This window comes from Girardinichthys multiradiatus, chromosome 2 (genome assembly GCF_021462225.1).
Source record: "Girardinichthys multiradiatus isolate DD_20200921_A chromosome 2, DD_fGirMul_XY1, whole genome shotgun sequence".
Taxonomy (NCBI): domain Eukaryota; kingdom Metazoa; phylum Chordata; class Actinopteri; order Cyprinodontiformes; family Goodeidae; genus Girardinichthys; species Girardinichthys multiradiatus.
In genome coordinates this window covers 5,035,004-5,057,271 of record NC_061795.1, presented here as the reverse complement: position 1 = coordinate 5,057,271, position 22,268 = coordinate 5,035,004, and the positions used below count along the sequence as shown (strand labels likewise).

General features: G+C 41.4%; 1 protein-coding gene across 1 annotated transcript; it reads right to left on the bottom strand.

Moving 5' to 3' along the window:
- Positions 1-430: 430 nt before the first annotated feature.
- Positions 431-17,430, bottom strand: cav1 (caveolin 1). The gene is made up of 3 exons (XM_047354169.1): positions 17,173-17,430; positions 15,159-15,323; positions 431-2,309 (listed from the first exon to the last, which is right to left on the bottom strand). Exons 1-3 carry the CDS (start codon positions 17,206-17,208, stop codon positions 1,968-1,970), a joined length of 543 nt encoding a protein of 180 aa, XP_047210125.1. The 5' UTR covers positions 17,209-17,430; the 3' UTR covers positions 431-1,967.
- Positions 17,431-22,268: the final 4,838 nt, after the last annotated feature.

Below are 22,268 nucleotides of genomic sequence, written 5' to 3'. Positions count from 1 at the left end.
TTGGAAATACAAAGCTTTTGTACTCAGGATTTTGACCTTACCGGAACAGACTTACATACAAATACTGCAGCTTGAAGAGCACTGCAACTGGAAATCATTTTGCAGTGGCTCCAGATTTGCCCAAAGCAGCTTCATCTGTCTACATGTGGCACAGCAGAGGGGAAAAAAAAAACAGTTACCAACTATCCTGCATGAATCATTACACAATTAGATTTGCTATGACTCAATATCACAAGTAAAAGAGAACAAAAATGCCACTGTTATATCTTCACTTTCTTAAAGAGGCAGAAGTTGTTGCTTACTCTGCCTTGGTGATAAAAAATGTAAGAGCTTCATTTTTTTTTCCTAGGTAAAGCCTTGTTGAGATTAAAAATCTCTGTTTTCCAAGAGGGACCTGGCAGAAAAATAGTAAGAATAAACAATTGCAGAATTGATTATATTAAATTTTATTTGTGCACAGCGTGATAATGTACATAAAAAGAAGAGAGAAAAATGATTTCTTACAGAGAAAAAATGTTACTTTCAGAACTTAAAAGCTCATTTTCAAAAAAACAAAACAGGTGCCAAGACGCTATATCAAATTCTGTGAAAAGACACCAGATAAACTGAAGGTGGCAGACATTTAAAGCGAGCTTAGTTTCTCAATAAAACAGAACTCCAACCCAATACCAGCCCAGTTACCCCATCCAGTCCGTGGATCCACCCTTCTCCGGGGTGGGACGGGCTTCTCTGCATCACATACACAGATGAGAAGCAGAGCAGGGGGCAAAAACAGGGTGAGGGTGCACCAAGGAGTTCATGTAAAAGATAAAAATGCATCCAAAAAAAGCATATATTCTGCCTCACATTGCCTTAATTCCATAGCATTATCCTGTGAAAATAGCACAAAAGGTTTCACACAAGCTCAATCTGGTACAGTCTAAGTTCAAATTGCAGTGCTAAAGAAAGAAAGGACATGTTAATACTTTCCCAGAGATTGGTGCACTGGAATATAGGGCCATTGCTTTTTACATAACCACACATACAGCACATGTAGCATATTTAAGCAACGACATTTAAAAGAATTAGAAAACCCTCAAAGCTCTTCATATTCAAAGGCACTCTGGAATTATGTAATGTGAACAACAGAAAGTGGAAATATCTCTAAAAAAGGTGAAAAATGCAGGCACAGTTCAGAAATATCCTCTGTTACACACATATCTGTGGCTATGAAGGCACTGGTGATGAAATCTGTGGTGCAGAATGGAGGTTGTTGAATAGGGTGTAGGAACAAGGCAGTGGAGAGAGAGGGAGTGCTTACAGGAGATGGCTTCTACAACTAGAGGCAGCGTAGGGGCGTGATGGAGGACAAGGAAACACAGGTGTGCGCAAGCAAGATGGGCGGGCTCAGTGTGTCAGACTGCCAGGGAGAAGGAGGAGGGCAAGGGGGGGATGGTTGGTGAATGAGAATGTTTGGGGGGATTGGAGGTTATGGAATGGCAGCACGAGATTGCTGTTGTGTCGCTCAGAGCGAGCGCCTGTTACATGTTTGTTGAGTCAGACAGAATCCGGCAGAGCTTGCTCTTTATCTCTGGTTTGAACCTCACGACCCACTGGCACCTGACCACCGCACCCAGGCCTACGGGTCCAAAACAGCAAATTCGAAAAAGGTGGAGAGATGACAGCAGTAAACCCTGACCTCTTTCTCCTCACACAAATTACACATGGAAGGACTCTACAGAACTAAAGAGAAGATATGAAGTTTTCTAGACTGCTTGCTTGACGAAAGTAACAGGAAGGTGTAAAAAAACAAACAAAGAAAAAAATCTGGAAAAACCCAGAAGAAATACCCTTTGAATTTTCTGTGCCCACCTGGTTGGTTAAACCACCATGGAGAGAACTTTTCTCTCCATTTACTTTGCTCCATTTCACCTTTCCTCCCTCCTGTAATTTCAAATAACACTCCTCTTTCCTCATGTTTCAGGATCCTACACCTTCTTTATTGTGCTGACCCGGATGTTGCTAAAGCACTTGCCCATGGCCTCGTACAATGGGTCGCAGAAGGTGTGCACGAAGATTGAGTAGACGCGGCTGATGCAGTGGGTCTCGATAAGGTAGCTCTTCACGCAAGGCACCACAGCCCAGATATGCACAAAGGAAAGGATGGCGAAGAAGATTCCCCAGATCAGTGCCAGGGGGATGCCGACCAGTGCCGTTAGCAGTCGGTAGCACCAGTACTTGGTAACGGTAAAGGTGGTGAAGCTGGCTTTCCACACACCATCAAAGCTGTAGGTTCCTGCAGGCTCTGCGATGATGTCTTCAAAGTCCACCTGAAGAGAAGGACAGAAGAAAGAAGATGTTAGTAAACACTTGATTGATTTATTAAAAGTCCAAAACTGTTGACGAAAGAGGTTTTGAAAACAACATATTTAAAGTTACATTTTACTGATGTCACGCAAGTTAACAACTTAATTTAAAGTGGTAGTTGTTCAAGCAATGAGCCCTAAATGATTATCCCATCCAGACCATGATCTAGTTTGGTTTAGGTGAAAAAGTCACATTCGTTATTGTGCAATATTCTATCTTTACCTTTAAAAACTGTAAAAGATAATATTTTCTCAAATCAAAGGCATACTGCTTACATTATTCTTCAAACTAAACCTTAAAACAAATAGCCCCAGCTATGGTGCTGACATGAATGAAAAAAGGTAATGAGTAAGTTTATGTTCTGAGAGGTTAATTCCTGAAACTGAAAACAGCAACAAAAAATAAAAAGCTGTTTTTGAAGGGAAAGCACAGCCAGTAGCATAATCACCTATTAAGAGATGAAGCACGAACGGCAGATGCAAACTCACAGTCAAGGGCGGAGATTCTATTTCAGTGTTGGAGAAACAATAAACAGAGATTTCTCACGAGCAATTTTTTGGGGGGTGGGGGGTGCTAAAAAAGAAACGCAGGTCACCAAAGGGTAATCATTACCATCAGAATAACAATTGGCAAACATCCGATCAAGTAATTGAGCCATAGTCTTAAACTGTTTGAACATTTGTGAGCTTTTGTAAAGTAAGGGGAAATAATAATGTTAGATGATTTATTGGTAATAATGTTTTTGATATTAAAAACAATGTATATTGTATTCCCTTCGTGGTGAAGCAGGGTCTGATTGTGTCAGGAAGGACATCCGCAGCAAAAACTCTGCCAAGTCTGAGTGCAAGTTGAGCTGACCTGTTGTAGCCCTCCTTGAATAAGAGACAAGCCGAAAAAAATCATCCTAATGCTCCATTAAAATCGATTCATATTATACACCATTAAGTCACAAAACTCCTTACAGTGTTTCTACAGGTCCTTCTCAAAATATTAGCATATTGTGATAAAGTTAATTATTTTCCATGATGTCATGATGAAAATTTAACATTCATATATTTTAGATTCATTGCACACTAACTGAAATATTTCAGGTCTTTTATTGTCTTAATACGGATGATTGTGGCATACAGCTCATGAAAACCCAAAATTCCTATCTCACATAAATTAGCATATTTCATCCGACCAATAAAAGAAAAGGGTTTTTAATACAAAAAACGTCAACCTTCAAATAATCATGTACAGTTATGCACTCAATACTTGGTTGGGAATCCTTTGGCTTCAATGCGGCGTGGCATGGAGGCAATCAGCCTGTGGCACTGCTGAGGTCTTATGGAGGCCCAGGATGCTTTGATAGCGGCCTTTAGCTCATCCAGAGTGTTGGGACTTGAGTCTCTCAATGTTCTCTTCACAATATCCCACAGATTCTCTATGGGGTTCAGGTCAGGAGAGTTGGCAGGCCAATTGAGCACAGTGATACCATGATCAGTAAACCATTTACCAGTGGTTTTGGCACTGTGAGCAGGTGCCAGGTCGTGCTGAAAAATGAAATCTTCATCTCCATAAAGCTTTTCAGCAGATGGAAGCATGAAGTGCTCCACAATCTCCTGATAGCTAGCTGCAATGACCCTGCCCTTGATAAAACACAGTGGACCAACACCAGCAGCTGACACGGCACCCCAGACCATCACTGACTGTGGGTACTTGACACTGGACTTCTGGCCTTTTGGCATTTCCTTCTCCCCAGTCTTCCTCCAGACTCTGGCACCTTGATTTCCGAATGACATGCAGAATTTGCTTTCATCCAAAAGAAGTACTCTGGACCACTGAGCAACAGTCCAGTGCTGCTTCTCTGTAGCCCAGGTCAGGCGCTTCTGCCACTGTTTCTGGTTCAAAAGTGGCTTGACCTGGGGAATGCGGCACCTGTAGCCCATTTCCTGCACACGCCTGTGCACGGTGGCTCTGGATGTTTCTACTCCAGACTCAGTCCACTGCTTCTGCAGGTCCCCCAAGATCTGGAATCGGCCCTTCTCCACAATCTTCCTCAGGGTCCGGTCACCTCTTCTCGTTGTGCAGCGTTTTCTGCCACACTTTTTTCTTCCCACAGACTTCCCACTGAGGTGCCTTGATACAACATTCTGGGAACAGCCAATTTGTTCAGAAATTTCTTTCTGTGTCTTACCCTCTTGCTTGAGGGTGTCAATAGTGGCCTTCTGGACAGCAGTCAGGTCGGCAGTCTTACCCATGATTGGGGTTTTGAGTGATGAACCAGGCTGGGAGTTTTAAAGGCCTCAGGAATCTTTTGCAGGTGTTTAGAGATAACTCGTTGATTCAGATGATTAGGTTCATAGCTCGTTTAGAGACCCTTTTAATGATATGCTAATTTTGTGAGATAGGAATTTTGGGTTTTCATGAACTGTATGCCAAAATCATCCGTATTAAGACAATAAAAGACCTGAAATATTTCAGTTAGTGTGCAATGAATCTAAAATATATGAATGTTAAATTTTCATCATGACATTATGGAAAATAATGTACTTTATCACAATATGCTAATATTTTGAGAAGGACCTGTATTGGAAGTGAGAAAGCCGGTGGGATCAGTTAATTGTTTGGCTCTGTTTCCAGATAAATTATTATTAGCACAGTACTATGTGTGACACTAGGCCTTTATTTTGTCATTTTTGATAAAAGTAGGCTGACAGCAAATTGGGGGGGTTGGGGGGGTGGGTGAATGGGTCAAGGGCCGAAGCCTATCTGCACATAGCCATGTGCTCTACCACGGCGCCACTGCCCCATCCTGCTACTACAACTTTCACTAGATTTATATGTTTGGCAGCGATATTGGATTTTATGGTCTGGCTGGGTAAGGACCCTCAGATGTTCCATTACAGCATTGCCACCTGGATTTAACTAAGCAAATAGGTACGAGCCTCCCATTGGATAATTACTGCATGGGCGATTATGTTTCAGCTGTCAACAAGTTATTGAACCCCAACTGATGGAATAAGTTGCTTCTCGTTTCTTAAGCAACCTTGTCGAAAGACACATCTTTTGGTCGTGGAAAAGATGTCAGTCTGTTTCAGAAGGGTCAAATCATTGACATGCATCAAGCAGAGAGAACATCTAAGGAGATTGCAGAAACTACCAAAATGGGTTAAGAACTGTCCAACGCATTATTAAAAACTAGAAGGATAGTGGGGACCCATTGTCTTTGAGGAAGAAATGTGGCCTGAAAAAAATCCTGAATGATTGCGATCACTTAAACGTTTGGTGAAATCAAATCGAAGAAAAACAAGAGTAGAACTTCAGGCTATGTTTAATAGTGAAAGTAAGGGCATTTCCACACGCACAATGCAAAGAGAACTCAAAGGATTGGGACTGAACAGCTGTGTAGCCTTAAGAAAACAACTAATCAGTGGCTAACCGGAAAAAAAGGCTTCAGTTTGCTAAGGAGCATAAAGGTTGTACTCCGGAGCAATGGAAGAAGGTCATATGGTCTGATGAGTCCAGATTTACCCTGTTCCAGAGTGATGGGCGCATCAGGGTAAGAAGAGAGGCAGGTGAAGTGATGTACTCATCATGCCTAGTGCCTACTGTACAAGCCTGTGGGGGCAATGCTATGATCTGGGGTTGCTGCAGGTGGTCAGGTCTGGGCTCAGCAACAGTATGTGTTCAAAGAATGAGGTCAGCTGACTACCTGAATATACTGAATGACCAGGTTATTCCATCAATGGATTTTTTCTTCCCTGATGGCACAGGCATATTCCAAGATGACAATGCCAGGATTCATCGGGGTCAAATTGTGAAAGAGTGGTTTAGGGAGCATGAGACATCATTCTCACACATGGATTGGCCACCACAGAGTCCAGACCTCAACCCCATTGACAATCTTTGGGATGTGCTGGAGAAGGCTTTGCGCAGTGGTCAGACTCTACCATCATCAATGCAAGATCTTGGTGAAAAACCTATGCAACACTGGGTTGAAATAAATCTTGTGACATTCCAGAAGCTTATCGAAACAATGACAACGAATGGGTGCCGTAATCAAAGCTAAAGGTAGTACAATGAAATATTAGAGTGTGTGACCTTTTTTTATTTTTGGTGGCGACTTTTTTTTGGCCAGGCAGTGTATTTTAGTTTTAAATACGAGGCTTTTCCTACATATCGGTGAACTAGCCCTTTATATACCGATGTTAAAACTTACACTCTAAAAAGCAGCACATTGAGCTGTGCTAATTACTGTCATTCATCAATTGTCTTCTACCATTGAGAAATAGGTTGCACAAGAGCCCTGATATGGTGCAAATGAAACCACCAGACAGACTTAATAGTCTGAACTCATTATTCCAACATAAATCAGCTGCTTCAGTCCTTGTTAAAGTGTCAGTTCTGCTGAATTGCAGGGTGGGATTCCTGACAAGATTTATATCTCTCCCTGCTGTGGCTGGTACGCAGTCCAACATCTGCCCAACCCAAAATACCAATTTCTGCACACACAGACACACTTGCAAACACACACTATCTCTGGTATCTGCTTTGTTTTTTCTTTCAAATCAGCTTCAGGTTATGTCTCCAGAGCCTTCTGAACAGTAATTGATTGAACTAACAACAGAAAGAATAAGACATTCCAGCTGTGTTTGAGTGGCACTGATCCTTTCATCACCTGCCATGAACGAGAAGCAGAGGAACGTGCTTCTTCTGACTCCCTCAGCTTTTTAGCAGGAGGCTCCCTGCTGGTGTTCGACACCTGACCTGTGCTGTTTAAGGAGAAAAAAACATGCCATCACCAAGCTTATTCTGCCTCCATTCTGTCTCTCTTCCTCTTCACTGGCTCCTGAGCTTATGATTCAATGTTTATTTTCCAGTTCCATGGAGACTGGGCTTTGTCAAAGAGGGTGTATGAGCCGCTAAAGGGCTAATGGCCATAATATCAATAAATCATAAGGATAATCCGCAGTGTCCCACTGACAGTCAAACAGAAAAGTGCTTAATTTCTAACTGACCCAACTGTTTAAAGATTGGAGGCCTGCTTATACAACTGTTGACATTAAGGAAAGGTCTTGGTATAGACTGACCATTTTAAGATCATTGGACAAGAGCAAAAGTGACCAATAATTATCCTTCAGCTGGAACAGTAATAGTAACACTGATTTAGACAACACCAAATCTTATATGCTTGCTAGTATTGGTAGGCCATTTTAGGGATTGGGGAGCATGGACACACGTTGTGTTATGCAAACATAGCAGTTTTTTGGGGGAGAGTTTCCACTGTTTTAGAAGTTTGTGCACATTGAGGATTGGATGCACTGTGCTTCATTGCAAACTATAAATTCCCTGTAGTTTTGCACAAAATTATCTGCCTTTTCCATGTAAGGAAACATCTTCTGAACAGTGTTGTGCATGAATGTGAGCACATTTAGGAGTGGCATTAACTCTTTTGGAGAACTTTAAACTTAATATCTCAGTTTTTTGTTTTACAAATTTGAACTGAACACACATCTATCTGGCATTATAAAATTGTCTTCTATTTGGGAGCGAACACCCTGTAAACAAAGAAACTTTTATGACTTACTTTAGCTCCTTTATAGAGAAAAAAGTACATTTTCCCTAGAAGGCAAGCGCTTAGTGACTGCTGTGTTGTGAGTGTTTGCATGTGGGAAGAGTTCATGCAGTTAAACACATACAGTAAATATAAAAATCAGTTTTCACATGATGTTTTCATTTATTAAGGGAGAAAAAAAGCTATACCATCCTGCTTGAATGTGATAAAGCAAAGCCATCAAAACCTAATATCTGATAGCCATCCTTGGTGGCAGCAACTATCATCAAAAGCGTTTTACAACAACTAGCATTGATCCTTTCACATCTCTATGGAATAATTTTTTGCCAACTCTTCCTTACAGAATTGTTTTAAATTATCTACATTGGATAATTGGATATCTGGGCTTTGTCTGGGTCACTCCAAAACCTTCATTTTGTTTTTGTTTGTTATTTAGAGGGGGGCCTGGTGTGTGCTATGGATCATTATCCCAGCTGCATAACCCATGTTCAATTAAGGTTAAGGTCATGAACTGATGGCTGAAAATTCTCCCTCTACATTCTCAACTAGAGATCGGAATTGAGGGTTTCTTCATTGATGGCAAATTGTTCAGGTCCACAAGCATCTCACAAGGAATTTTGGTTTATTCCTACAGACATAACCCTTCCACCTCTGCCAACAAATTTTCAATGGGACTAAGATAAGCCACTGTTTTACTGATTTGGTTGTATGGTTCTGGTCATTGAACATTTAGAAGTCCCATTTGTGCCCATGCTTTAACTTTACTATTTCCTCATAACGATCCTACCTCATGACACCATCTTTCTAAGAAATACATCTTTTCCTCTTGCACCAAGGAATCCACACAGCACTATGCTGCCACCCTTGTAGTTCACAGTTGCAATATTGTTCTCAGGATTAGAAGCTTTCCCCAATTTTTCTCCAGATCTTAAAATGGTCATTATGTCTAAACACTGTTATTTTTGTTTTATCAGACCACAGGGCATGTCACCTGAAAATCTGTATCACTGTGATTTGGCCTTTTAATTTGCTTTTAGGGCAATGACTTCTTCTTGTTGTGTCCTTTAAGCTTATTTCAGTACAGAATTTACTTCATTGTCAATAAAAACACTTAATTATCATCTTCAGCCAGCATCATTACAAGGTGTTAGGCCTTTGGACTCCCATATTACATGAACACGCAGTTATCTCTGGGACACAGAACTCCAAATGAGTTTCATAACTTTAGGTATCCGGAAATCGTACTCAGGGATGAAACAGACTTGTGGAGGTTTACAATTTTCTTCCTGATATCTTGCCAGATTTCCTTAGATTCCATGTTGTTACACAATGAAGCAATGTGCTTGATATATTGCCTTGAAATAAGTCTACAGGTGTACCAACATAGAGACTCATGACATCACCATCTGGGCTTTCACAAATTATTTATGGCATAACCTTCCGACTTTGAAAAAAGCAATAAAAAATAGTATTATGGGATCTGTCAAATGGAACTAATGTTGATCATTCTAATTGACCTAAAACCAGGAATGGTTTCCTTTAATGTCAGACAGTGAGGAATAAAGATGATCATTTTTATATAGTGTAGGTAAATATTTAGGTTCAACTGTATACTTTATACATGCATTTTGTTTTCTTCACAGTTGTACAGAAATGTGCATATTACAATTTGGGTGACCAGTGTCCAGTGGAAGGGGTGTTGGTCTACCAATGATCGATTTGTGCTCATCACTGCTAACATGGTAAAAGATTATATTATCTGCAACAACTGTAACTATGAATAATAAGAGAAACATATATACATATTTTTGGCATATTTTCTTACTATAGGGAGTGGCACTGCAACACAGTTATGACCCTTTGCCTTGCAGCAAGAATGTTATGGGTTTAATTCCCAGCTGAGGCCTTTCTGTGGGCAGTTCGCATGCTGTCCCTGTGCATGTATGGGTTTTCTGCTGACACTCTGGTTTCTGAACACACGTTAGGTCAATTGGAGATTCTAAATGGTGTGAGTATTTGTCACCTTGTGTACCTGTAATGAACTGGTCACATTTCTAGAATGAGTGCTACCTCTTGTCAATTGACAGCTGGGGTCAGGCAACCAACCACTGAAATATAATAAGAGAAATAAAAGCTTTTCCATGAACATTGTTTTAGCTGAGCACATTTCACATCTCCAGACTGAGATAGATGTCTTCTTTGACGCAGAAGCTTGTGAAGCCCTTCACTCTAAGCGGCTGCAGCAGCAACACAGAACTTCCTTCACAGCACCCTCTGGTCGAGCTCAGAAAGCAGCCACATAAACCAGCCCATCAACCATTTAAATTTTCCACTGCTATAAATCTTAGAGTGGACTAACTGCGGCAGTTTCCACAACTTTGTTTGAAACTAAATGAGAGGCATTCTGTAAAGAGTCAAAAACACAGCCACGGCAGGGTGGTGGAGACGGTTCAGCTTCATCGGGTAAAGCGGTTCAGCTTTTGCTGCTTACAAAGCATTCTGGACCCATCGACAGAAGGTCAGTCAATTAGGTACACCAGAGTTAGATTTGTGTCTTTGCCATCTGACAAGTAAGATATACTATTTTATTTGTTATTTAGTGAAATTTGGAGGGGAACACATTTTACCTCCAGCTTAATGAAAAAAATAACTTCTTTAGTATGATCAACTGTGAAGTGCCTTATGGGGAATATTTCTGAGACAAAGGACTACAGAGATTCTCCATTAGGAGTTTGTAGGTGTGGAACGCTGCAGGGCAGTGGGAAGTTTGATATGAAACAATTGAGTCTGATGGTAAGCATGTGACCGGTTGGCAGGGTAACTATATTATTGAGTAAATACAGCCAAGTGCTATTACCAGAGCTCTATCTTCAGGCTGCCAGCTATGCTTGAGTGGACAAAGTGGGTCCCTGGAGGTGATGGTCACACTATAGTGCATTAACAGACAGTCAGGGAGAAATAAATATTTGTTTGAATGGAGGCAGAGATTAGAATTACTGGCTGTGGAGATGGACAATAAGCTAATTTGTTTTAAAATTATTTTGCACACTTAGCTGGATTACATATGCAAATGTATTCATCTCTTGCAATTTTTGTTTTTCTCATGTTGCAGCCTTCAATGTATTTTATTCAAATAGTATGTGATAGGCCAACAGACAGTAGAACATAGCATTGTGAAATTAAAGGTTATGATGGATGGTTTTCATTTTAATTTAATTTAAAGTGTGGGGTGCATCTTTATTTAGCCCCTTTTGCGCCATACTCCTACATAAAATTAAAACAAAATGCCTTTAGAGGTTACCTAATTAGTAAATAGGGTCCACCTAAGTTGCTCCTGCAGGATGCTACCACCACTATCTTTTACATTGAGGACGATGTGTTTGTATGAAAGTGCATCCACCCATGTGTAATTTCATCTCTGTGTAAATACAGGTATTTAGTCAACAAACAGCATCACAATGACCAAGGAACACACCAGACAGCACACAGCATGTGGAAGAAAGTGCTCTGGTCAGAAGAGACCAACATCAAACTACATGCAAAATGTTGCATGTGGCAGAAAACTGACACTGCACATTACCATTAACACATCATCCTCATGGTGAAACTTGATGATGAAAGCATCACAGGTGTTCTCAGGGAATCAAACAGGAGGGTTCTATTTTAAATTAGGTTCCTTCTGAAGGCAACTACTTGGATTTTATTTAAGGGTGACAGGGTCAGTGTGGCTGATTACAAAAGCAGGGAACACCTTTCTGATTTTTATTTGTAAAATATTTTGAAAACCATGTGTCACTTTTCTTCAAATTCAGAATTATGCGTGACACAAAATATATAACATCAATAAATAACACACCACAAAAATCCATATAAACTACACTGAAGCTCATGTTAGCAATATGACAAAATGTGGATAAAGTTCAATGTCTATAAATTAAGTTTTGTCCTCCGTCACCATTTTAGAAGATGGCAGCCATGTTGGATTTGAAAGAGTTTGTTCCTGAGTCACTTGACTCTGATTTGTGATTTGCATTGTAGTGGAGTTTTGCTACTGGTTGCAATCAGAATGCATCCTGAACCAGAAAGAGATTCGTCCCTTTCATCTTTTAATCCTGACTAAATACCCAGATGCCTTTGAAGCAGGAAACAGAGAACGTTAACACAGCAGTGCAAATAAGCCTTCTCTCTCATTTTAGTATGACCTTGTGGGCTTCAAGTCTCTTGCTGTAGCTTCTCACAGCTCCCTCTTAAAAAGTTTTCTACAGTGGATGCGTTCCACTCCGCAGATCTTAAGCCCCTCCTGTTTGCTATAATAAGACCCACATCTTCTCCAAAGGGAAAAGAATGGGGGGAAAAAATGCTCTTTGCTCTGCCGTCTCAAAGTGCATACGAGGCTAAGCTGTTTGATGTGGCCAGGTGATTGAAACAAGCTGTAATTTTAGTTTATCAGAATGCTGCTCATTTGTGTCTGTGCGTCCCTGTGCTCCAAGATCTGTGTGTGGTATGATGGAAGGGATTCCCTGCTTATGTTTTTTCCTGCGGCACTCCAACCTTTCCACTCAGAAGAGCTGTTTCATGACCTCACCGCACCTCAGAGCAGCCGTATAAAACTGAATACTTTATGACGAAATCCACGAGGAATTACTTAGAAGTGCAAGTAGCAAAATGTTGCAAATCTCATTTTTTACAGTAGAAGATTTCAGATTATTTCAACAACTGACTTGCTTGGGGGGTTGTCATAAAGCTGCTTTCTATTTCCAGACTGGAGGGAGAGTCTGACTCACTGTCACAATGGGAGGGGAAGGAAGGACAGAGAGCTGGAAGAAGTGAAGACAGAAGAGGAGGAAAAGTTATGCCTGAGAATTGACTGATGAAAAGTGTGACTCTTTCTTTTTCTATGTAACAGTGCACAAAAAGCTTCTGTTTCCGTTCTCATAAACATGAACGGGACTTTTAAAAGAGAACATTTCATGTGAAGCAGTAAGTCACATGAGAGCAATGTTGTATATATACTGAAATTTATGACAGCTTGTGTAAAAACAGCATTTCACATGTGATGAAGCCACACAACAAAGTCTTTGAAGTGAAATCCGAATCCTGATCGATTGGAAACGTTTTCTTACAGCTAATGAGCTTATCACTTTTAATTTAGGCACATGTAAGCTTTTCTTATCCAGCTTTTATGCCAAGATGTTTTTCTTTAAAACTTTGACAAGGAAGGAAATCTCATAAGACTGTAACCACCCAGGAGGGAATGATGTCAAAGCCGACAGCACCCAGCCACAAAAACCGCAAAAACAGATATGAATTCCTCCGGTTCAGGTGCAGGCATGCAGGCAGAGCCGGCCCAAATGTGACTGAAACCTGAGCAGAAACTGTTGACGTTTCACTATGGCTGCTATATTATTAGACATGGGATGATATGGGGGCACTGTGCCGGTCCGTTGTGGTGAAGAGAGAGCTGAGCCGAAAAGCAAAGCTCTCAATTTACCGGTCGGTCTACGTTCCTACCCTCACCTATGGCCATGAACTTTGGGTCATGACCGAAAGAACGAGATCCCGGATACAAGCGGCTGAAATGAGCTTCCTCCGTAGGGTGGCCGGGCACTCCCTTAGAGATAGGGTGAGGAGCTCGGCCATCCGAGAGGAGCTCGGAGTAGAGCCGCTGCTCCTCCACATCGAGAGGAGCCAGTTGAGGTGGCTCGGGCATCTATACCGGATGCCTCCTGGACGCCTTCCTCGGGAGGTGTTCCAGGCACGTCCCACCGGGAGGAGGCCCAGGGGACGCTGGAGGGACTATGTTTCTCGGCTGGCCTGGAAACGCTCCAGGTGTCTGGGGAGAGGGACGTCTGGGTGTTTCTGCTGAGTCTGCTGCCCCCGCAACCCGGTCCCGGATAGGCGGAAGACAACGAGTACGACGAGGGATGATATACTATATCATCATATAACTTTCAGTAAAAATACTACAATTTCACTTTTTTCATGTTATAAAAACCATAGTTTTGACAAACACGTATAACATTATCATATTGCTGGTATTTGAAACAGAAAAACAATTAGTCTTGCTACTAAAATACAATCTAACATATCAGTCATTATATGTATAATAAAGGTATCTATAACATTTATTGACTGTCTGTGTTTTTTGTGAGAGGACTTATTTCCAGTCACCCCAATTTCTCTCGTTTTAAGCCAGGGGAAATTGTTGTAGCATACTTTCAGCCAGCTGATAAGAAGGACACAGGAGCAAGTGGGGAATTAACTTCATTTTAAAGTTTGCTTATAGAGTTTATTTTATTTGAAGATTGAGGTTATTATTTTTAGGTTAAAATAATTCATAGGAAAGTCTTCATACTTGAGAGTATGCAGGCATGGGCCATTAACTAACACAGCACAGAATCAAGATCCTTTTTTGATCAAACCTATATTTTAAGCTCCATCGTAGCTACTAAATAAAACTCCAGAACTTCTGTGCCACCTCATAACTATCAACGGCCCCCTTCTGGCCAGCCCTTACAAAACCTTTTGGAGGCGCCCCTGAGTGGCAGGAAAGGCAGGAGGACTGGGAGTGGTGAGGGATCCCCCCTCACACCAACCAGCTACTTGGGTGTTTCCCTGTTTTAACAAGGCACAGTTCAGGCAGAGCGCTGCTCCACGTGGAGAGCTGCCTGACCCCACTCTGATGTAAAAAACTGTCCCAGCAGTAGAGAAGGGCGCCTGGGTCAGGGGCGGGGGCGCGCTCACAGGCGCGTCAGGTGGCTTCCAGCGCGCCGCTCCTCTTTAAACCAAATAAACTTACAGTCTTTGTGCTGCTGCTTCCAGGCTGCTCCTCTTATGGAAAGAATTCCATTTTCCCAACAGAAAGGCGTGCGCCGCACCAACTGTGTGTTCAACCAACAGGAAATTCGTAATGTTTCCTCTCTTGAAGCGGAGGAGTCGGGATGGTCAAGTCTGAAAGCTCTGCACTGCATCGGATCACCTTAATGAGTTCTGCTGCAATCCCAAACTGCTTCCTAATAGGGGAAAGACTGTGAGGGGCAACCCTGCTGTAAAGGCAGCGCGCAGCCTCTGGGGCGCACCAGATTGTTCCTAGAAATAAATGAAACTGATAGGAATCGGTGCCAACACCTGGAACATCTCTTCAACAGGTCTCCATGTGAGATCTAATATGCAGCAACATTACACACAAAAGTTACATGTTTAACCCCGAAGTTAGAGCTCAACAGGAACAGATAGATAACATCTGACTCACCTTGACAACGTCGTCGTTGATATGCTTTGGATCCCGGTTGACCAGGTCGATCTCTTTGGTGTGGACGTCGTCCATCGCCTTCTCGTTCAAACTTTCGTTTTCCATGTCTTTGTTGTTCGGTTTGTAAATGTTCCCTTGTTTCCGGATGAACGAATGCAGAATCTCCTGTGAGGATCACGATAGAGGTAGGGGAGGAAAAAAAGAGAGGAGCGTGATGAGGTGCGGGAAGAGTGCGCAGCGCACTGTGAAGGCAGTAAGACTGGAGCTGAGTAACCAGCCTGCCCCACAAACAGGGATGGGTTTAGAATGAGCAGAGTGAAGCACCACACCCCTGCGTTTAGCCGCAAGGGGTCCTCACCACCCAGATAGCATTAACACCATATCCTGAAAGTATGGAAGGCCAGAAGTGTCACAAAATCATTATTTTTTCCCCCCTCTATATTATCATTAAAATAGAAAATAAATATATAAAACAAAAATTTTAAAGTACACAAAGTTTTTAAATGTGTTTGTGATTTCTTAAATTCATCACAATCAAATAATTAAATGTGGAACTCTGTATTTCAAATTTGAACTCATCATAGGTCAAAGACATACCAAAGTATTTATTTATTTTATGTTTCCTGTGCTACAGCACACCATAAACTATGTTAAACTGTCACTGTAAATAGGCAACTAGACACCAACATCTGATTTGTTAATCTGCACTGCAAGTCAATTTCAGGCCAATCACTTTTAACTATATCCAAGTCTTAGTGAATCTGGCCAGTAACCCTTCTTATTTTAAGTAAATATATATATATTTTTACAAATTATATGTTTAATTATTTATACATTTAATTAAATGTGTCTTATATAAGTCTTGATTTCCAATTTTAATTATCAACAATTAAAAAAAAAAAATTATTGGATTATTCCTGTCCGGGGTGTACCCCGCCTCCCGCCCATAGACTGCTGGAGACAGGCACCAGCTTCCCCGTGACCCATTATGGAAGAAGTGGTAGAAAATGACTGAATGACTGGATTATTGAACTTTTGTCCTTTTGGGATGTAAAATGTCAGTTAGATGGGACTTATACTGCTATGGTTAAAGGTGATTGGTGAGAAATGAACTTGCTGCACCAATAGGTTAAACAGATGTTAGGGGCAATGAACTTATATTCTAATCAATATTTTCTATCATATTTTATATAAATATAATTTGTTCCATTATTATTAATATTACTGCAACTATTTAAAGAAGTAGTAGTATTAAACACTTAAATAATTTGGGATTTGCCTATTTCTTGTATTTATTTCCGATTTTGTGAAAAAAATATATATGAGACATATAATACGTTTCAAATGCCTTGCAAATTTTTAGAAATGCGGCACTATTCACCCTCCAAAGCAGTTACTATACGTGGAAACATTGTTCTAAAAATGCGTAAAAGCGCATATTCGAAGTATTGTCACATAAAAATATCTGTTTCTCCTTGAATGTGTCATATTCTGAGCAAATATCGCCATCTGTTTCTCTTACCAGTGGATTAGGTCATGTAAGGTATTTTAACATATGTTCGTTTTGTGTTAGTTCGTTTAAAAGCTGTGCGTAAAATCCCTCCTTACTTTTCTACGGTAAACCTGTCAGTCTAAATTCAGTTTACAAACATTTATAATCAGCTCAAATAGTTGTACTATTTTTTTAGAAGTGTTATTATTGAGTGAATTCTTTAACTGAAAAAGATTCGTAGGTTTCCTCTTGTATTAGACAACTCCAAATGTCCATTTGAAGCATTTGCGTAAAACTGCAGTCCGTCCATCTGTTAATGAGCTTTAGTCTGTAGATCTTCACATTTCTTCTGCGAAGCGTTCAGCTGAAGGTGGCACAGGAAAAGAGTGACTGCGCTCCGAATGGAAATGGAATTTTGTCTCGTAGACGCTAATGATCCTCATCCAAGTGAGTAAAGCTAAAGGTCAGCTGCAAACAGATGAAGAAAAACAACGGTGTGAGTGGATTCGAGTCATACTGTACCTCCTCCGTGTCGCCGTCCTTCAGCTCTCCTGTCATTCTGCTCCGATCTGATCCTCGTGTTCAAACAGAACGTGACAATATAGGAAGTGGAGCTGGAGGCAAACTGGACGGACTGGGGTTCCTCTCAGGGAAGTTGTTGCCCTCAACTTTGTGCGTGACTGACATATAATGCCAGGGCGCTGAGGGAACCCTACGGGGGTGTTTTTTTTCTCTGGGTAGGTGCGGAGGGCGTCTCCGCCGCTCCACCGTCACCTGCAGCCCGCTCTGCTGCAGACAGAAGAGCTGGCAGGGAACCATTTTATTTGCGGATCAAGGCAGGGTATAAGGTGTAAAAACGTAATCGTTACGAGAAATGTGGGCGTTTGGAAAAGCACGGTGTGGAAATCTACTGGACTGAGGGAGACAGATGGGGAAACAAGTTCTAACAAACATAAGGTAGTATCCTTGCAAATAAAATAAATGTAAAAACAACGACTGAATTGAAACCCAGGCATACACATATAAAGCACAGTAACATTGTAGGCTTCAGTGGCCACATTCCCCCTGAAGCTGCTCTGTTGAGTTTACAGGACTTGAGAGCTGATGCTGCTTCTTCTGCTGTTCTGGTCTGGTCTAGTGACATTCTTATCTCAGCATTTTTCACATTCGCAGCACCTGGCATGCTCAACTAGAGGACGGTCAGTTCATGGTGTGTGTGTTGTGCTAAAAAACAAGTTGAATGATACACAGCATCATAGCTTTTTTCACTTACTATAGACAAATATTTTGGTTTCTGTCTCAGTGAGTAAACTGAATGAAGAACTGCAAGGCTAAGAAGGCAATTTTCTTATTCAAAATGTTGTTTCCTGTTTTTTTCTTAGGGGTGAAATTGACAGAAAGGGTACATAGGACTGTACACTAAATAGTGTTAGCAGGTAGGCCCCTGCCAGTTAGGATAAATGGCATCCTGACTCAAAAGCTTCGATATTTGACAGGTTCACTCCAACAACACGTCTTATCCCTTCTGCTGCACATTTTATACGCTGCTCAAAAAAATATAGGGAACACTCAAATAACACATCCTAGATCTGAATGAATGAAATATTCTCATTGAATACTTTGTTCTGTACAAAGTTGAATGTGCTGACAACAAAATCACACAAAAATCATCAATAAAATTTATTAACCAATGGAGGCCTGGATTTGGAGTCACACAAAATGAAAGTGGAAAAACACACTACAGGCTGATCCAACTTTGATGTAATGTCCTTAAAACAAGTCAAAATGAGGCTCAGTATTGTGTGTGGCCTCCACGTGTCTGTATGACCTCCCTACAATGCCTGGGCATGCTCCTGATGAGACGGTGGATGGTCTCCTGAGGGATCTCCTCCTAAACCTCGACTAAAGCATCCACCAACTCCTGGACAGTCTGCGGTGCAAAGTGACGTAGGTGAATGGAGCATGATGTCCCAAATGTGTTGAATCAGATTCAGGTCTGGGGAACGGGCGGGCCAGTCCATAGCTTCAATGTCTTCATCTTGCAGGAACTGCTGACACACTCCAGCCACATGAGGTCTAGCATTGTCCTGCATTAGGAGGAACCCAGGGCCAACCGCACCAGCATATGGTCTCACAAGGGGTCTGAGGATCTCATCTCGGTACCTAATGGCAGTCAGGCTACATCTGGCGAGCACATGGAGGGCCGTGCGGCCTTCCAAAGAAATGCCACCCCACACCATTACTGACCCACCGCCAAACCGATCATGCTGAAGGATGTCGCAGGCAGCAGATCGCTCTCCACAGTGTCCCCAGACTCTGTCACGTCTGTCACATGTGCTCAGTGAGAACCTGCTTTCATCTGTGAAGAGCTCAGGGCGCCAGTGGCAACTTTGCCAATCCTGGTGTTCTCTGGCAAATGCCAAGCGTCCTGCACGGTGTTGGACTGTGAGCACAACCCCCATTTGTGGACGTCGGGCCCTCATACCATCCTCATGGAGTCGGTTTATGCACATTTGTGGCCTGCTGGAGGTCATCTTGCAGGGCTCCGGCAGTGCTCCTCCTGTTCCTTCTTGCAGAAAGCCGGAGGTAGCGGTCCTGCTGCTGGGTTGTTGCCCTCCTACGGCCTCCTCCACGTCTCCTGGTGTACTGGCCTGTCTCCTGGTAGCACCTCCAGGCTCTGGACACTACGCTGACAGACACAGCAAACCTTCTTGCCACAGCTCGCATTGATGTGCCATCCTGGATGAGCTGCACTACCTGAGCCACTTGTGTGGGTTGTAGAGTCCGTCTCATGCTACCACGAGTGTGAAAGCACCAACATTCAAAAGTGACCAAAACATCAGCCAGAAAGCATAGGTACTGAGAAGTGGTCTGTGGTCCCCACCTGCAGAACCACTCCTTTATTGAGTGTGTCTTGCTAATCGCCAAAGATTTCCTCCTGTTGTCTTTTCCTTTTGAACAACAACATGTAAAATTGATTGTCAATCAGTGTCGCTTCCTAAGTGGACAGTTTGATTTACTTGGAGTTATATTGTGTTGTTTAAGTGTTCCCTTTATTTTTTTGAGCAGTGTATGATATGAAAATAGGAGTTTATGAAAGCACCCACACCTCCGTAAGTTTAAAGATTATACTGTTTTAATTAATTAGTCTGCTATGGGAAGGGCCAGTAGTTGATTGACTTTTGGAAAACCACCCATTCATCTGCTCCAACTATGGTTACAAGCACACCTGTGGAGAGTGTGTTACAAGCACTTTGGTGGACAAGAAACGCAGTTTTGAGAATTTACTCAGCTACAAGCTGCAAGAAGGACCTGTGGAGGCCTGTACATTTTGCAAAGAATTCGAGCTTTTTTAGACAAAACACTGATGGTTTCATTTTAAAGATCATTTATTAGTGTATGTTTTAACCTTGTGGTAGGCAATGCCAATTTAAAGTTACATTGATGGAGGCTGTCCTGTGTTCCAACTGATCATGAGTCCACAGTTTTCAACAACTATGAGACCTTGAAAAGCAAATAAAGATATCATCTTTGATGCTGCTGCCTTGTGTAAAATCCTTAAATTTACTCCACTCTTGGAGCGGACTGATGACTCAGCTAGTCAAGCCAATAGTTATAACCTGCGGCAGGCTTTCACTTGTTCAAGTTGGTACATTCTTCTGTTCTTCAGATTTCCTAGTTGTTTAGAAAGTATTCTGGTTGATTCAGGATCAGCTGATTGGGTGGATTGACACAGCCAGTTGCCTTTGTCAATGTCACTTTGCATAGTAACACAGATGTTTTTCAGTTGAGAAAACAGAAGCAAACATGACCACGGCCTCTTGTAGAGGTAGGCGGTTAATATACGCCAATATAGCATTATATCACACAGGCATGTTCAGCTTCAGCTGGTTTAAATTGCTAAACTCTGCTTAAACAGAAATGTATCTGATTACAGATTGAGTGATAATAACTTCCTAGAACCTCTCTTTAACTCAATGTATCCCTTTAAGTGAACAGACTGGTTCTTTGGTATAAACTAAAGTCACTGACAACACACTGGCATTTCCATTATTATACATGGGGGGAATGGTATTTTAAAATATGGATAATACATTTTCAATTCAAGTGGAGGATTTGTTTATTTGCATTTTTAAAGGTTGTTCTCCACCATCTGAAAACTCTGCTCTCACACTCAAAACAAACTCCTGCTTCATTTCAAAGGTCCTCTGCTCTGTCTTAACAATATCTCTCTGTGATCAAACTTAATGGCTCTTGGGCAAATTTTCTCAACTCATGTTTATACCCTTCTTCTCCACAAACACCAACTTTCTCCCTCTGTAGGTAATACCTGCTCTCCCAGGTCTGTCCTCCCAGTTGTAGATGCTTTAAGCTTTAGCCTGGACCAAAGTTGTAACTCTTGCTCAGTAACCATTCCAGCCAACAAAATGACTGTGACTTCAATGCCCTCTTTGGGGTGTGCTTGTTTTACACCCCCCACACATACCGGTTTACTTCATTTAACCATGCTTTGTACTGTGGACTGCCAGCAGTTACAGATGTTGAAATGATTTGATGGGTATATTTATTTAAAAACCGGCATCTGTAACTCTTGGCGGTTAGCATAGTTCCATCCATTTAGTTTGCAATCGTCTGATGTGAACTATGTTGCAGAATGAACAAGGCAGAGGTGTCACCCTCAAACACTGTCATTCTGTTTGCAGGAATGGTTACTGGACAGAGTTGTCAGTGTGGTCCAAAATAGAGCAACCGGAAATTGTAAGCAGAGAAAAGAACATATTTATTGGTAAGCAATAGTTTTCTGAGTGTCAGAACAGAGCTTTAACCTCTTCAGACTTATGTCCACTGGTATGGACATAACATATTCCCCGGTCTAACCAATAATAAAAAGTGAGATTTCATCATTTGAATGATGCTTTATTGGTTTCTTATTATCCAATGACACTGAAGTTTTGACTGTTAATTTGATATGAGTGAGCTTCAGACATCAGACAAGAGAAGCATGGCTCTGAAACTGCCGAAGTGGAGGAGGAAGTATCTATTTTCCATCAAAAATATATATTTATGTTCATTGTAGGCTAATAAAATCGCTCTCATTATAATTTTTAATATTTCCAGTGAAAGTGAAAGTTATTTTGATAAAAATTTTCTATAGTTAAATTGTAGGATTTTTTTATAAGTTGAGTGTCCATTCCAATCAGGAGTTCAGATATATTGACCGATGCTTAATTATTTAGGGATACCATGCAAAGAAAAAAAATCCATAACATACTTACAGGTATGTAAGCAAGCTACATTTTGATTTCACAATTAATTAATTTTATTTTCCTTGAACAGCGCATAATTTAGCCATCTCACCTTTTTTGATTTAATCCTGCATGTAAGGTTTAGTTCAACATGGCGGTCTTTGAAGAATGATTAGGCTCCTCCTACTCTCTTTTCTAACCCACTGGGTTCCAAATTTTTATCCAACTTCTGCTCCAACAGCTGGAACACAGCAATGGTGTAGTTTTTCTACCACGGTGATCCAAGATTAAGGATGGCTTACTTTTCTCATATCAAAGGTTTTAGTTGACACATGATTCTCCTGTTAGGGTTTGGTAGGCTACTTTAAAACA